An 18631-nucleotide genomic window follows, 5' to 3' on the forward strand; every position below is an offset into this window, starting at 1 on the left:
ATGGTAAAACAAAATAGGTCATCAGTGCAAGCATTGAGGCCAAAGCTTGTGAAAAGCTCGAGACACCTCCCCCACCCCCATCTCCCCTCAACACCAACCCAGAGGGAAACCAAGTTTCCAGTTTTAGACCTCTGACGAAATAATTCGTTTAGTGGGTTAAGTTAATGGTCAAGCTGAAAACAAAAATTTAATATATCTAATTACTGCTAAGTAAACAAGACAAAGTGGCCCTAGCAGCCCTAATATGTTTATTTAAGCGGTACGCTATTGTCTAGCGGGGCTCTTCAGAAGTCAAAAATAACTTTCGTGTATTCCCTAAAGAGTATAAATAGACGGCTTTAACGTGATCCTCTCAGCTTGCGTGTTCGACACTTACACTCCAAGGGCTAAGGAAAGTTTACATGCTAGGGGAACTAACCAGGTAGTTTTTTTTTTTTTATTAAAATAAATTTATGCGTAGGGCCGTTCAATTATTTTGGGGCGTTATTAAACTTTGTTTTATGTGAAATAGGCAATAACGGAAGTATAGTTAGAATTTAGTGATAGTTATATAAGTTGTTTTTTTTTCTTTGTAACCTGGCTCAATGGTTTGTCTCAGTTATTTTTTTTCCTTATGTTCTTCTTTGTTCTTTATTGTTTTGTTAGACGGGATTTCCCCCAACTCAATTAAGTATTACTCGTCAACATGTTACGACTCCGATTTTAGCCTGCATTTTCATTTTGTTTCCATAATCGTTGTCCAACTAAGAACAAACAACAAGTTACAAGACAGCAGAGGTTTGATTTTAAAGGATTCTCTCCTAGATGGGTTGCCGCCCCTGGCTATCGAGCTGTATCTACCCGGGGGTTCGAACTCGGGATCTCTCGGCTTCGCAATCATGAGCTTTATCGGCCAAACCACGCCGATGCTAATTTGTTTTCAATAGTAGGCTATGTCATGTTTACGGGTTTTAATAAGCTAAAGTGGCAGCTAAATTTATAGAGGCCCACACATAAACATGCAAGTGTTGTAAGCATACAAGCAGCAATACACTAACAGTAATACACAAACAGCAATACAGTAACACACAAGCAGGTAACATACTTAGGTCACTATTTTTTAAAATCTAAAGATAAGAATTTTTCAGGATATTTGTCTAAAACATTTTTTTTTAAATTAACATTTAAATTTCCTAAAAATAGTTGCTAATCTTTAGTGTTGAAAGGGGAAGTAACTGTATGTGAACCCGACTAAAACTGATTACAATTTACATACCGTTGCATTCTCGCCGTCGGCGATAAGGACTAAATCTATATAAATATGAAGGTATGGCTAATCCACAACTACTAAAAAACTAATACTGCTTGACTTTTAATCAATAAGAGTATGAATAGGTCCTGATTTATCGGCCGGTGTTCCTTTCTTGTTTGTTGTGTTTTGGGTTCTAAAATCAACATTAGAGATATACCATGAAAGAAACAGATGAACTCAAGCGTAGTTTAAGCGGCCTAAAGTATTCAGACAGGAGAAAATAACTCAGCGAAACGTTGATCTGATAAAATCTTGATCGACGGCAGAACGAGTGGTGGGCACATAGGGACCGATCAAGTAGGAACTCTGGTCAGTGTGATAGGGTTGGACGACTTCCGGGAGTAGGATCTAGACAATATTTATAGGTGTACAGCCACAGTCATGCAGCTAGGATAATAATTTATTTCTTTGGACCTCAGCCGGAATACTGGTAATATACAGTTTAGACTGTCTTTAAACAACAACTAAATCAATCATTGTATTAATGTTATCATATGATACAGACATATATATAGACATATATGTGCCTCTCTCTCTCTCTCTAAATACATATATATATATATATATATATATATATATATATATATATATATATATATGTTTGTGTATGTATATATATATAAATAATATATATATATATATATATATATATATATATATATATATATATATATATATATATATATATATATATATATATATATATATATATATATATATATATATATATGTTTGTGTATGTATGTACATGTATATATATATATATGTATATATATATGTTTGTGTATGTATGTATATGTATATATATATATATGTATATATATATATATATATATATATATATATATATATATATATATATATATATATATATATGTATATATATATATATATATATATATATATATATATATATATATATATATATATATATATATATATATATATATTTATAATCGCCATGTACATAAGTAAACATATGCTTTTATTTGTTTAGCTAATTTTACATTTCTTTTTTTCAGATTCTTATAATAAAAGAATTCTTTATTCTATACACATCTTTTAGAGAGGAAACATATAATGCTTTTCTTCATTTAAGTATTCAAATTTCTTCATGTATTGAAAATCTCTATGGTCTAAGTGTTCTCTACTAGCATGGATAAGGGAGAGCTCAAGTACTCACTCGAAGATGGCATCAAATTTCAGATCGTCAAAGACAACAACAAACGCACGCCGTTTGTAAAATCTGAAAGCCATCTTGTCGCCATGAAAAAGATTGAGCTAAAAGATATCGAGAAATGCCAGAAGATCGTATCGTCAGATTTTCGCAGGCAGCAGACTATTCTGCAGAAAAAATTAGAAAAACTCCAGCAGGTTCAACAATCTCTGGGCGCGACGTCCAAGTTGAGTGATAGACTAAGCAGACGTCGTCACAGCGCCCCCGTCATCGATACGTTTTTTCTGACGCGCGCAGCAGCGTTAACCAAACAGAGCAGTAAAGAATCTGTCTGTGAGCTTCCGGAGACTGCAGACGAAGAAGAGTCCATCGAATCAGACACGCTCTCTTCGAGTTATCAGAAACCTACAGTCACAGAGAATGTGTGTAAATCGAAAGGGAGGAAGAAAAGCATCGGTTCTATACCAGATGTAAACATGGCGCGGAGGAGATCACGAGAACAGCTGGAGGAAATCAACAAAGACGCTATTCAAAAATTTGAAAACATTATGTACGGGGGTCGCCGTAGAGCCACCATAGCTGAAGGAGCTACGCCTACATGTCTGTTTCCGTCTCCAGGTGAAATTAGTAGGCTGGCGGCCATGACGGAGAACGCAACGGGAATTCAGGAGGATATTTGTCACTAGAAACTAAAGCAAAAGTGAACTATTCATCGTACAAAATATATATTAGTCTGTTAGGAATTTTATTCTTAGCTGTCGAACAACAAATGAAGAACAATAGACTCAGTGCCGGCGCCAGGTTATTTAGCAAAACTTATTAAAACGCCCCCTTTCACACACATTAATTACTAAAACATATGAATAAGAAAACAATTAATTAAAAGTGAGATCTTAATTTATTATCAATTGCATACACGTTATAAGTAGACATCAAAATCAAATTTTATTTGCCTCCTTCGTCTCAAAAGTTTGTACTAATTCCTTCAATTCCAGTTTGCAAGCATAATCACATTCTATTGAAATTATTGCTAAATCCACGAGTCTACTTTGTACTTTACGATATAGTCCACCCCCCTTAGAAAATTTCAAGTGCCATACCCGCCCCCCTCCCCCAAAACGGAACTTACCTGTTTTAAGCTTGACTGTCTTTAGTTACAATTGTAAAATGTCTATATTGTGTGATTATGTAACGATTTTTTTGTTTTTGAAAAATAAAAGGTTATAAATGTTATAGATTCCAGCCTACAGTTGCTATACATGAATCCTTTGGGAGAGGGTGAAAATATGAAAAGGACACTGAATTAATTAGATGATTTATTTGCGACTAAGGCGATTTTAGGCGCATTAGTTGCACTATCTCCTGCTGTTGGTCTACTAACATTAAGTATTGAAATCTACAACGGCTACTGATGTATTTGTTTTTCAACTTGATAATGCTAAAAATAAAACCAACCAAACTATTTTGTTTAGAACTTCAGCTTTCTATAATTTTTACAATAGCAAATAATAACTTAAAGATGTATTTATATGTAAGCGGTCAACCTAAAGTGCAGGAATTTGAAATGAATGTAAAGTTAAGCAACGAATTATCTCCCATTCGGAAATTCAAATACCGAACTTTTTTCAAGGGAAATAACTTTTACAAGAATAGCTAAATTAACCAAGTATAACTAAGACATGCTTGAAAAACAGAATAAAACGCTCTAAATTTTATTACATAATAATTATAACAAATCTTTTATGTTAGTTATATAAATGTGTCAAAACAATATATATTTTACCAATTGACTATTTAACTGTAGATTTTGTTCGAAAGTCTAAATATCGTAGATTTATCATAACATACTTCTAGTCAATTTTGATGACATACATTTGATCGTTGCCAGAAATAACTGATATATCAAAATTTTGGATCCTCAATAGAGGACATTACAAACGTGTAAACAAAATATACAAGAAACTGAGAAACACATTTATTTAGATTGTATATTAGTACAGAAAACAAAGCAAACACTTGCGAAAATATTAAACACCACCAATCAAACAGCCACAACAAATAAAGCAATCACACTTAATTTAATTAACACGACTAGACAAAGAACAGAAGACGAAAACAGACTAGTAGCAATGGCTATTTATAGATCGACTATATGGCAAATTAGGAATAAAGTCAGATATTTTTTCACAAAATACACGGACATCGAGTTAAAAGAAATATTTCAAGCAAAGCTAAGACATAGACTGGGAACTCTCACTTAACTGAGAAAAAAAAGAAATATACAGGAAAGAAATAAATAAAGTATTAATTTTAATTTAGACAGTCTCAAGCCAAACATCACTCGATCAGCCCCCAAGTAAATTAACATTAGAACAGTCTTCTGTTTCCCGGGTTTTAAAATGCACAACCTGAATGGTAGAAAGAGATACCCACCTCAACCCCCCCCCAACACACACACACACTCCCCCCCCCCCCCCCCCCCCCCCACTCAACCGGACTGGCGGACATTTCAAGGTAGCGTGCCCTCATTGCCAAGGGTCAATTTTATGTCATGGAAAGTTTTGGAATGATAGATCAGTACGTGATTACAGAGACACTTCTCCCACAGTCGTTTCTATTGCTGTCCATGGGTGGCTACAGTGTGAACTTTTGACTCCGCAGCACACTAAACTAAGCAGTGAAGAGAAACCTAGTTTGCACACCTTATTTTAATCTAGTTCTTATGCCATTTTATTTTTTCCCTTTGATTATTATATATGCAATTGATGTTCATTGTTCATGTCTTTGATGCTATGTAAAATCTATCAAATATATTATCATTACTGATTTAAATGTTTAAAACAATTGAATTAATAAAAATAAAAAAAATAAAAATCTACCCCCTCCTCTCTCCCCCTCTATCAACTTTACCCCCAGACATGATAACCCCACAATCCCTTTAACTGTTCCAACGACCCCACCACCCACCGCAACATCAATATCCAGAACTTATTTAAAGTTCTAAATCTTGTCTCTTTCCCCTCATCTTTCACACTGCAACCTTTTGCAAACTCAATGCGACCACTACAACACCCTTTCAACTAGTCAACTTAAGTTGTTTCCCTACATAGAAAATGCTTCACTGTCCCATTGACCCTCTCTGAAAAATTTCCTTTCCTCTCCCCACCCAGACTTCTGACACTTTCATTCGACCTTCACCCCTTTTACTGTCATCCTTTGCAATTTTTTTTTATAATCAAATACATGACATCATATAAATATTCATTATGTACATTTGCAAAACCTTTCGTTTTCATTTGGTGTTCAAAATTGTGTTAAAAAATTTGATGTTGATGTACTTGTTTTAATTGCAAATAAAAGTATTTAAAAAAAATTAAAAAAAAAAAATAAAATTGGTTAACTAAACCAAGTCTTATTTTGCTGACTAAACAAAGTCTTTGATTAATTAAACTGGGTCTTGTTTGGCTAACTAAACCAAGTGTTTGGTTGGCTGACAATGTGTAAATAAGTTTAGTCTTTCATCATTTTCTTCAATGCCTGCTTGCATGAATTTTCTCAGAATAAGTCTAGCACCAATTTTTTTATACATTGCAAACCAGTACTAATCATTGATACACCAATCACAGACCATAACCTTGCATTTAACTTCAATACAAATCCCCTTTCTAGTCTAGAATAATCATTTGTGGTTAGGCTTCAATGTTGAAATAAAATGCCACTCAATTTTTTTCAAAGCACAAACGTTAAAGAATTATTAAAATGCACAGAACACAGGGCATACATTTGTTTATAAAATACTACAATTAATCAAAAGATAAAAAAAAAAAAAAAAAAAAGAGGACATTCTGGTGTAACATCAGGTTTAACATCTTGAGGGTTTTTAAATATCATATCAGATTTTATATCCTGGAAATAAAACAATGTTGATAATTCTGCTTTTACGTCTTCAGAAGAAGAAAATTCTGTTGTAACATCAGGTTTAACATCTTGATGGGTTTGAAATGTCATGTCAGGTTTTATATCCTGGAAATTAAAAAATGTTAATTCTGTTTTTATGTCTTCAGAAGATGATAATACTATGGTTGATAGATCAGGTTTCAAATCTTCAGAAGATGAAAACTCTGTTAATTTATTTGACTGTATATCTACAGTAGATGAAACTGCAGCTAACACATCTGTTTCCACCTCCATGCTGGACAGCATCTCAGAAATGAACTGTTTTTAAACAATTGAATTAAAAAATTTCAGTAACAAATGAAGACTAGCGATGTTTTCAACAGATGCAACCATGCTCGTTTACTATAGCAGCCATCTTGTTTATTTTTTTTATTGTTACGTAACATCACCAGAATTTTCTACTTCTGATGACATAAAACCAGAATTATCATTTTTTTAATTTCCAGGATATAAAACTCAAAAAGTCATTTAATACTTCTCAAAATTTTAATCCTGATATTACATTTTCAATTAAAAAAATGAATAAGAAACCTGCTGCAACAGCAGTATTTTCAACATCTGAAAATTTAAAACCAGAATTGTCAACTACTGAAAATTTAAAACAAGATTTGGCTAAAGAATTTTTATTTTTTGAGGACAAACAAAAAAATGGACTTGAAGAAAATCTACAAATGTCTATGGACAAAAATAAGGTGGTTCATTGTCAGCAAATATTTCCTCAAAGTTCTAATATTAATATGCATAAAAATGTCCATTCTGGAGATAAGCCATATGAATGTGATGTTTGTCATAAAAGGTTTTCTCAAAGTTCTCGTTTCTAATAAGAGCACATATAAAGATTCCTTCAGGAGAAAGATCCCATGAATGTGATGTTTGTCACAAAAGATTTAGTGCTAAGAATAGTCTATTACGACCTAAAAAGGTTCATTCAGGAGATAAACCACATGAATGTGATGTTTGTCACAAAAGATTTAGTGCTAAGAAGGGTCTATTACGACGTAAAAAAGTTCATTCAGGAGATAAACCACATGAATGTGATGTTTGTCACAAAAGGTTTTCTCAAAGTTCTAATTTAAGAGCACATATAAAGGTTCATTTAGGAGAATGTGATGTTTGTCATAAAAACTTTGTGGATGTGAAGGATCTATTACGTCATAAAATTGTTCATTCTGAAGATAAGCAATATGAATGTGATGTTTGTCTTAAAAGATTTTTTTGAAGTTCTGATTTAAGACAACATAATAAAGTACATTCAGGAGATATGCCTCTAGAATGTAATTTTTGAAAAAAAAAAAAAAAAAATAGAGGAAATTAAAAAATAAATCAAATACGGGAAACTGACTAGACCAGGGGTCGGCAACCTTTTCCGACGGAAGAGCCAAAAGATGCAATTTACAAAATTTACAAGTTCTTAAGGAGCCACAAACCTTTTTTTTCAATATTTAGGATTAGGTATATATATATATATATATATATATATATATATATATATATATATATATATATATATATATATATATATATATAGTTATATATAGTTATATATATATATATATAGTTATATATATATATATTTAATTTAAATACATAGCTTTAAATATGAAATAATATTTATTCATATTTTTTAAAAATACACATGTAGTGCACAAAACATATTATAGTATTTTAGTAGCTCTGCTAAAATTATAAAATTAGTAATCCAATAGTATAACTATGATCATTGAATATTTATATTTGTTACATCAATTCGAGCATAGACCTTTCATGCTGTTTGAAAGTGTGTTTAAATCTGGCTCATAACTTCCAGTTTTAAGTTTCAACCCGCCTCAAGATTTGTTTTTGTTAGTTGGCTTCTTACTTAACTTTTTATTATATTTATGTACTTTTGAACTCTTGCTAGAACGAATATGTTGACCCAAAGATCGTCAGCACTCCAGATGCCAACTCCACGTTACTGTACTATCCTGCAAGACTATTCCATGCGTCACATATGAGTGCCTCAACTTTACAGCTATCCAGTTGCGCAGCGTAACGTGCATGTTTTACTGGACCTTCAACTATTTTTACTTACTCTTGAGTTCTGTGAATTTTCCTTTCCACAAATGAGTCGTGTTTTAATCCAGCAATTGCATTTAAAGCAAAACAGCATCGATTCCAAATAGCTCAAAGTTAATCTCATTTGTTTTTGTGTTGAGAGTCTACTGTGAACGTCAGAGTACTTGCATTTATTATGAATTGCTCAAATCTCTCAGTGAATCCATCCTTAGTTTCGTTTGTTGTAATGCCAGAGGCGTAGCAGGGGGGGGGGGGGGTGACATATGTCCCCGGGCGGGGTGTGGGTGGGGTGCAAATCGAAAGTTTAAACGGGGGGGGGGGGGGTGCAAATCGAAAGTTTGGGGGGATGCAAATCGAAAGTTTGGCGACGGGAAGGATCGCTACGCCTCTGTGTAATGCTGAAGCAATTCATGCTAATAGTTGCATTGGTTTCATGTAATTTGTTTTCGGATTTTTCTAAATCAAGTAATTTACCGCTCTCCGCGTCTTCAACAAACAAAAAAAGTTATTTATTTTCGAAACATCCACTTCTTAAGCAAGGCATAGGCTGGGTTTTCGTTTCATTGCAGTTTTACATTTAGCTCATTTAGTTTCTTTGTGATATCCACCATAAAGTTGAATGTTTCAATTCGGGATGAACAATTTAATAGGAGGTACATTAAAAATAGGGTGTACCTAAATATTCTAATAGAATAACGAGTTTTTATTGTTTATGTTTATTATTATGTCATTTATTACCAAGTGTTGCAGAACAGTATTTTGATGAGTTTTGAAAATAACATAAAATAATTATTAATATGTGTGCATGGAGCCGAAGAGCCGCACCTTAACATCAAAAGAGCCGCATCCGGCTCGCGAGCCGCAGGTTGCCGACCCCTGGACTAGACCAAGGGTCGGCAACCCGCGGCTCGCGAGCTGCATGCGGCTCTTGAGCTCCAGGCTCACATATTTATAGTTATTTTAATCTATTTCTAAAACTTACAAAAATAGTAGTCTACAACACTCGGTAATGAACGATATAATAATAATTTAAAGTTTCTAATTTCGAGCAGAGCTTGCTAAACTACCTTATTTTGTTTTGTGCGAAACATGTGTATGCTTTTAATTTTTTATGGGAATAAATATTATTTCATATTTTAAGCTATTTAATTTAAATGTAATATATATATATATATATATATATATATATATATATATATATATATATATATATATATATATATATATATATATATATATATTCAAATATTCAAATATCCTAAAATTGAAATAAAAAACGTTATTGGCTCTTTAAAAACTGTGAAATTTTCTAAATTGTAACTTTTGGCTCTTCCGTCCCAAAAGGTTGCCGACCCCTGGTTTAGACATAGCTATAATTATTGATTAAATATAAAATAATTATAATTTGAAAAAAAAAAGTTTACGATAAGTTATAAATTCCAGCATATATAATATTATATATTAATACTTTAAGAGTGGTAATATAGATTCCTAAAGAAAAAACTGAAGATTTTTGAGCAAGATAATGTCTTCTTTTCTTTGTAGAGTGTTCCGTCCTGAATTGAAATAATATATCTTACGATCAACTTGACTATTCAATATACTCTACTACATTCAGTGGCGTAGTGAGGTCGGGTGTCACCCGGTGCGGCACTTAATGGTGTCAACCCCAGATGAGTAGCGACTCTTCCCGGGGACAAACTATTTTTTGCTTTTTTTGCTTTCTCGATTATACGAAGTATAGAGAAAGTCTTGTAATCGTGCAAAAAAAAAAATCGAGATTTTTACAAATCTCGACGTTGTACACCTCACTGATACGGAAAAACATAATTTTGCAATCTTGTCCGTATGTCTGTGTGTCTGTGTGTCTGTCTGTCTGTCCGTGTGTAAACACGATAACTTGAGTACCGTTACAGCTAGGTTGATGAAATTTCATATATAAGTATTATATCAAAATCGTAGATCCGTATCAACTTTTGAGCTATTTCCGATAACCGGAAAATGTACTTTTTCTACTTTGAATTTTTCAAAAGCCTATAACTTGAGTACTAATTCAAATAGATAAATGAAATTTCACATGTAAGTAAAAGATCTAATTCTCTACCTTCTATCAAATTTTGAGTAATTTCCGTTGACCGGAAGTACTAATTTACGCTATTTCCGATTTCTCAAAAAACGCATGTAAATTTATAAAGTACTTATAATATTGCGCAATATAACGCACATTTGGTTTTGGTGCTCGCTTGGTGCGCAATTTTTTTTTCTACTAGATTTTATTCTATTTTTAAAAGTTTAAGTAAACAAAAATCATGTCTATATTCCGAGTTGACATCCCACGTAGTGTTATATTAGAATATTCGAGAAAGTTTAGGGGAGATCACTCCCGGTTTGTTTAACAGAAGGTAGAAAATTAGATCTTTTACTTACATGGGAAATGTCATTTATCTATCTGAAATCAGAGTTTCTTCCAGGCATTTCTTCGGGGGGGGGGGGGGGGGCTTTGCTCCCCCGAAATTTTTTACCGCCCCCCCCCCCCACCCCCGAACGAAATGAAATTTATATAATTTATATAGAAAATATATACTTTTAACAGTGTCCGCCCCCCCCCCCCCCCCGAAGAAAGTTTACCGCCCCCCCCCCCCCCCCCCGAAAATTTCAAGTGCCTCCCCGGAGAAAAAAGTCTGCAAGAAACACTATCTGAAATAGTACTCAAGTTATAGGCTTTTGAAATATTCAAAGTAGAAAAAGTACCACTTCCGGTTATCGGAAATCGCTCAAAAGTTGATGCGGATCTACGATTTTGATAAAATACTTATATATGAAATTTCATCAACTTAGCTGTAACGGTACTCAAGTAATCGTGTTTACACACAGACACACACACACACACACACACACAGACATACGGACAATATTGCAAATTTATGTTTTTTTCCGTATCAGTGAGGTGTAAAACGTCGAGATTTGTAAAAATCTCGATTTTTTTTTTGCACGATTACAATACTTTCTCTATACTTCGTATATACGAGAAAGTAAATAGTGAAACGTGCTTGCCTTTTTCGCTATTTGAGTCACGATGTTTTCACCAATGTCTGCAAACACGGTGGGCAAAGGTATTTGCTCCCAAAGCTACATTTTCAGATTGTTTTAAATTTTCTGTGCAAAGCTCCTCAGCCACCTCTAACAGACATTTTTTTCCGTGGACAAAAAGATCTTCGCGGGCCGGATGAGAGGACCTTGCGGGCCGCATCCGGCCCGCGGGCCGTAGTTTGGAGACCCCTGATCTACATTCTCATTTCTCTACTACCAACAGTGGCGTGCAGATGGGGGGGGGGGGGATGGTGCCCGGGCATCCACTCTGAGGTGTTTTTTTTTTTTATTGTTGCTGATTGATTTATCAATGCGCCAATCTCACCCAAAGCAAATACTCAATCGTCTCTCCCTCGTTTTGACATTATACTGTCCGTATCGCAAAAATTACATAGAAAAAAGCGGGCATCAATGATCAGTGAAGGGTAGTCCCATGGTAGCCATTGATATTCCTATAATAAACACTATCTTTATATTTAGTGTGATATATTTATTTAGTATAGTGTAGGGGCATATTTTAGAGTAATTTTGCCCATGCACCATAGGGGCATCTTTAAAGTAATTATTCCCATATTCGTTATACTAATTTTCAAAGACATTCGTAAGTAGTTATATCTATGTTTATTTTTATATGCTGTAGGGGCATCTTAAATTATTTGTATATTCATTATATTATATTTAAGGGCATCCAGTAATATGCCCACTTTGCTTTAAAGTACATTTTAAAGGCATCCATATAGTAAGTATGCCCATTTTCATTTTATATATTGTAACGGCATCAGCATCTCGAAAGTAATTATGCTTATATTCATATATTTAATATACCAACTTGAGTACTGTTTCAGACTGATATGGAACCTGGCGACTATGTAAGCAATTTCTAGAGTTGTTAGCTGATAAGGCGAGTTAGATACATTTTGGTTGAAAGTGTTTTTAACACAGATAGAAAGCATGAACATTTGACTGATTGCTCTTGGTTACCAGTGGCGTAGGCAGGTGGGGAGTCATAACCCCCCCCCCCCCCCCCATTGACCCCTCGGTATATATGTATATAAAGTATGAGGGGGGGGGTGCAAATCGAAAGTTTGAAGGGGGGTGCAAAATCGAAAGTTTGTCCCCGGGTAATAATTGGAACCACCCCCCCCCCCCCCCCCCCGCTTGAGACGATCCTGGCTACGCCACTGTTGGTTACAGTTTTAACATGTTAACTTTCCCATTTGTATTTCTTTAATTATGTCAATATTTATAAACGCGTTTATATTTTCATAAGCTATAATGTTTGATTAATTACACCACTCAATGTAAATGTTCGTATTTCTTTCATGTGCTATAATATTAGAATATTAGTGTTCTGTCAATACCTAGGTTGGGATAAATAACAAAAGAAAGTGTAACGGACAGTAAACAATTTGTTTACTTGCATTGCACCTACTCGGTATAAAAATCAGAAAGTCCGACTGCCAATGTGAGATATCAATGATTTTACACGAACCTCTCCCTGGATGTCTATATATCTGGCAGCTGGATGTCTATATATGAATGAGACGCCGGAAGGACCTGAATGGCTCTTCATCTGTATGATTTTTATATTGGTGTTACCTGGACGATGGATATATGATATGCACGGTTTCTAGGACCTAAAGGACTATGGACGAACGTACTTCTTTTTATTATATGGAAATGTTGTTTAAACGCTGATTACACTGTGTATGCCTTATTGTAAATTTTCCTTGATGTTGCCTAAATAAACGAGGGAACTTACTATTTGACGGTCTTGAGAAACTACTAGAAAACCCACACATAACGAGTGTAAGCGTAGTTATATCAAAGGCGTAGGGGGGGGGGGGTACATATGTCCCCGGGCGCCGACCTTAAGGGGCGCCGACCTTAGGGGGCGCCAAAATGGGTTGGAAAACCAGATTAAAATCTCATTTTAGTTGCAAATTGAAAGTTTGGGGGGGGGGGTGCAAATCGTACATTTGATGGGAAGGGGTGCAAGGGTGCAAATCGAAAGTTTGAGGGGGGGGGGGGGGGGTTAAAATCGAAAATTGCAAGGTTGCTCCCGAGGGGTCGCCAAATTGAAAGTTTGTCCCCGGGCGTCGGGAAGGGTCGCTGCGCCTCTGGGTTACATTGTAACTAAGTGTTTCTACGATATTAAAGTTCCAAAATTTTAAAGCACCATACATTTTTACTATTTGAGTTTTTATTAATGATAAAAAATTGATACACAATTTTTGATGTTCTGGGGTCGCCGTAGAACATCAGTTTATGTAGCCACTTTAAAACTGACAGCACATAGCTCTATGATGATATACGTGTCTGTATTTGGGGGAAAACGTTTGTAGAGTGACAAATTGTCCTGCGGCAAAAGGTTCCCGTCGAAATTAATCAAGTCTCATGATATATTCACTCGTTTAATTGATTGAGTGAACTCGCTTAATCAGAATCACTGGCTATCTAATTAAGTGCCATCCATTGCAAGCACATTTATCGGGTGCATATGGATTTGCAACTTGTAACTTTGATAGGATAAATTAAAATCTCTTGTTGGCTGTTTTCTGTTCTCGAAATGTCATTCTACTTTGTTCATGGGGGAGGACGGGGGGGGGGGGGGGGGGGGGTGGGGGGGGGGGTGAAGGAGAAAGGAATAGAATTTAATACAAATATATTCTTCAAATAGTGTCCCTCCCCCCATCCCCCGAAAGTTTCAAGTGCCCCTCCCCCAGAGAAAAAGGTGAAAGAAGCAACGAACATTAAACACGTAGACTGTTTGAAAGTGAAAGACCTACCACAACTTCTTTATTTTACATGTAGATTCTAGACTTCACTGTCAACGACAGAATAGAAGGATGAACTACTTCGTCTTCTCCATGGACAGAGTTTCTTTCAGACGTGTTACTCCGAGTGGGGGGGGGTGTCCAGAAACTTCCGAGGGGGTGGGAGGAGCACTTAAAACATTTGGAGGGGGCGAACACTGGCTAAAGTATGCATTTTCTACAGGGGTCATCCATAAATGACGTCACGCAGTTGAATTTTTCTTAAAACGTCGTTTTTTTACCATTTCGACAGTTAGGATGCTTGAAAAATAAAACACTGCCCACGGACGTCATCATATGTTAGACTTAATACGTGACTCTATAGTCCCATGTGGTCTAGTGGTTAGGATTCCTGGCTTTCACCCAGGCGGCCCGGGTTCGATTCCCGGCATGGGAATAGATTTTTGTATAATTCAACTAGAAAATTAGCACCGGCCTGATCTGAAAGGGCATTTTCCTTATCCCTTCCTTAGTAATTCTAGCGGTAGGTTTTTGAACCAAGACTATATTTACCCACTAGAATGCTTTTTTCCTCTTAATTTTTTTCCCATTTTCGGTCAATGTTTTAATGCGTATTCTGAATTAACGTGAAGAATTTTAGTTGCCTCTAAGCTGGATATATCTGTTAATTAACTACACGCTGTAGACTTAGAACTGTGTGCCTAAATTTTTGCAGTTGTTCTACTGGCACTTCAAACCCAAAAGCGTCCCCTCAATTTTTAAAAATATTCAGTAGCCTATAGGGGGTAAAAAAAAACAATTAATTACACTTACACACTTATTGATATAGGCTTTTTAAGCATTTGTTAACACAATTTATAGTTACGTCTTTTCTATAGACCTATATAATAATTTATACTATTTTGTCAATGGTGGGGGGGGGATGCTTTAAAACACCAGGTGACCCACTGGGAATCACTTTACTTGTTCAATTTGGTGGACCTAATGAATTCAATCTGTGATGATTGTTAATACTGCTACATGACATGAAATAAACAAGACACATTTTATAAAAAAAAATATAGAGAAGTGGCAATGTCATGTATCACGTTTTAATATCTACAGTGCCAAAGTGGAACATAAATAACAATACAGCAGGAGTTATGTACAAGCAAAATGTATGAGGAATGAAAGGAAAAAAGGTCAAGTCTTTCAATGAACAGCTTGTCCACTGACCACAACTTTGTTGATACAGATAAAATGATCATAGCCTGACTCAACGACAAGCCTGAGGCACATGGCTGTTTTTTCACCTATCTGGATCTCTTCCTGTTGTAACTGCGAATCTGTTTCATCAAATTCTAGGAGAAAGAAAGAAAACAAAACATCAAATTCTAGGAGAAAGAAAGAAAACAAAACATCAAATTCTAGAAGGTAGAAACAAAACAAAACATCAAATTCTAGGAGAAAGAAAGAAAACAAAACATCAAATTCTAGGAGAAAGAAAGAAAACAAAACATCAAATTCTAGAAGGTAGAAACAAAACAAAACATCAAATTCTAGAAGGGAGAATCAAAACAAAACATGAAATTCTAAGAGAAACAAAGAAAACAAAACATTAAATTCTAGAAGGTAGAAACAAAACATTAAATTCTAGAAGGTAGAAACAAAACAAAACATTAAATTCTAGGAGAAAGAAAGAAAACATTAACTTCTAGAAGATAGAAACAAAACAAAATATCAAATTCTAGGAGAAAGAAAGAAAACAAAACATCAAATTCTAGAAGGTAGAAACAAAACATGAAATTCTAAGAGAAAGAATGAAAACAAAACATCTAATTCTAGGAGAAAGAAAGAAAACAAAACAACTTCTAGAAGGCAGAAACAAAACAAAACATCAAATTCTAGAAGGTAGAAACAAAACATCAAATTCTAGGAGAAAGTAAGAAAACATAGCATCAAATTCTATGGGAAAGAAATAAACCATATATTATACACCGGAAATGTAGCAGCGTCAAGAGACCCATTAGTACGTTTGAATTTTTATGACATAACAGATTTGTATGATACAATTCCTCAGCATTTCAAATAAAGATTCTGAAAAAAAAATTAAATTCTGTAGGAAAAAAAAAGTATTTATACTTACTTTTTTCAGCTATGGTGTCATATTTACTGTAGTCTTCATTTTCAGATGCTTCAAGTCGAAGTTTTTTAACTGCAGAGTTGGAGTTACGGAAAAAAAAAGTTTACTTAGGGTATAATGGACACAAAAAAAATCAATACCTACCTAATAAGGTTTAGATGTTTATCTTAAGAAAAAATATTAAACACCACAGATAACCTGACATCTATTTTTTTACTTTCTCGTATACAGAGTATAGAGAAAGTATTGTAATCGTGCACACACAAAAAAATCGAGATTTTTGCAAATCTCGACGTTTTACACCTCCATGAGTCGGAAAAACATAGTTTTGCAATCTTGTCTGTATGTCTGTGTGTGTGTGTCTGTGAACACGATAACTTGAGTACCATTACAGCTAGGTTATAATTCCTAGCTGCCTTTACTTTCCCAAGTGTATGTTAGGTACCCATCAGACCTAGATGGACTCAGGGACATCCTAAAGGCTCATGTCTGGGATCCAATCAAAGACTTTTACGCTAGCAGTTGTCTACGCTGCCATCCGACCATGCTGTCCATCAGGAATAATTAGGGGCATAGATGCATCGTAAATTACTATTAGTAGGCCACTAATACCAAAAAATTACCTTCACAAAATATCTACACATTAAATACCTAAAACTTACTAATGTAATTAATATTAATTATGCTGCTGCTCATGTGGGAACTTACTATTGTAAGAAAGAACATGAATATTTGTAATTTTCATTAACGTCTGAAAGCGTATAACAACTTCTTGTGGAAACATGCCAGTTGTAGACCAGAAGGTTTCAGAATTTCTGAAAAAAAGACAATTTAAAATACATTAATTACAATGTGGTTATGCAACAAAAGTTAATTATTAAGGTTTTTTAAAAAATAATTGTTACCTGCTAATAAAACATCAAATGTATAAAAAAAAAAGTATAAGGAAAGTTATGCTAATTACACATAATTAAGTTTTTATGATCACATAATTTAATAACACAGCTGACAGCACACAATTTTGAAAATATTTATTTATTTATTTTTAATCACCCCATGATTTAGAGTCCAACTTGTTACATTATCGACACCATAATAATAATTATAATACTTTATAAATAATGGGCCAGATTAAATAGAGTTCATCTGTTTCTGTGAACTCAGAATATGAGGGGATAGTGTGGTAAGTACACATCAGAGTTGGGTGGGTTTAGGTATAGGTGTACCTTACAGACTGAAGCTCATGATCCAAACTCAAGACTTTCTGGTTAGCAGTAGTACACTCTACCTACCATATATGCCTAAGTGCCTAACTTAATATAAAACTTTAACAACAGCCTACAAAATTTTAATTATTAGGCTGATACAATAGCAGTTTAACAACTCACACACACACACTAAAATGTTTAATTTTAAGAAATAATTTCAATGCTGGCTCTACTCGAGGACAAGCCTACTCATAAATAAATACTTAGGCCTAATACTAAATAAATAAATTCTAAACACTACTGACTACCAACTCAAACTACGCTGAGTAACTGTACTTTTCACTGAGGTGACTTAAAATTTAGAATAGAAGTTTAGTTGACTTGAACAACTAGTACTGCCTTGTAGTCTTGTGCGTCTTGTAAACTCTTGTACGTGTGACTACGGTTGTCGTACTGTAACTTTAACTTAAGTCTTAAAACTTAACTATTAACTACTAATAACTAGTATTAACTAAACTTACTTTAGGCCTACACTATTTTTACAAATTTTAGAGAGTAGATCTAGCAAAATATAAAATAAATTAAATAGGGGCCTAACTAACCCGTCAATAATATTTTCTGGTGGATGCTTGTCATCACTAGAAGTTGCTAGAGCTATATGTGCTCCAGCCGAAGATAAAGCAACGTCAAACATTTTGAAAGAATGCAATGGTACTTTAAACTTTTAGAGTTTTAGACAGATTTTACTGCACTTATTCGTTAGGTTGTTTACTGTTGATCAGCAACAAGAATGTTGAACATGCGCACAGCTTCAATGGAGTAGTTATTGTATTTTTTTAATTAAAATGAACAAAAAGCTCTAAATATAATTATATATAATTCTTTTTGATGAATCAGATTTTACTTTCAATATATAACAGTATGATTTTTGTTGCATGCCTGATTTTGATAATA

At 34.3% G+C, this 18631-nt stretch overlaps 2 protein-coding genes and 1 non-coding gene across 3 annotated transcripts; 2 read left to right on the top strand and 1 right to left on the bottom strand.

Annotated features, from left to right (window-relative positions):
• Window positions 1-390: 390 nt before the first annotated feature.
• On the top strand, window positions 391-4888 carry LOC131946234 (uncharacterized). The gene is made up of 2 exons (XM_059306913.1): window positions 391-421; window positions 2314-4888. Exon 2 carries the CDS (start codon window positions 2447-2449, stop codon window positions 3152-3154), a length of 708 nt encoding a protein of 235 aa, XP_059162896.1. The 5' UTR covers window positions 391-421; window positions 2314-2446; the 3' UTR covers window positions 3155-4888.
• A 9823-nt stretch (window positions 4889-14711) lies between these two features.
• On the top strand, window positions 14712-14783 carry Trnae-uuc (transfer RNA glutamic acid (anticodon UUC)). The gene has a single exon. It is a non-coding gene; the product is annotated as a tRNA-Glu (tRNA).
• Window positions 14784-15418: 635 nt separating this feature from the next.
• Window positions 15419-18475, bottom strand: LOC131946209 (intraflagellar transport protein 25 homolog). Its single transcript, XM_059306875.1, has 4 exons — window positions 18280-18475; window positions 17178-17284; window positions 16473-16541; window positions 15419-15687 (listed from the first exon to the last, which is right to left on the bottom strand). Exons 1-4 carry the CDS (start codon window positions 18369-18371, stop codon window positions 15539-15541), a joined length of 417 nt encoding a protein of 138 aa, XP_059162858.1. The 5' UTR covers window positions 18372-18475; the 3' UTR covers window positions 15419-15538.
• Between the last annotated feature and the right edge of the window lie 156 nt (window positions 18476-18631).

Source organism: Physella acuta, unplaced genomic scaffold, assembly GCF_028476545.2.
Source record: "Physella acuta isolate Inbredline_101_S28 unplaced genomic scaffold, ASM2847654v3 ptg000548l, whole genome shotgun sequence".
In the NCBI taxonomy this organism is placed as follows: domain Eukaryota; kingdom Metazoa; phylum Mollusca; class Gastropoda; family Physidae; genus Physella; species Physella acuta.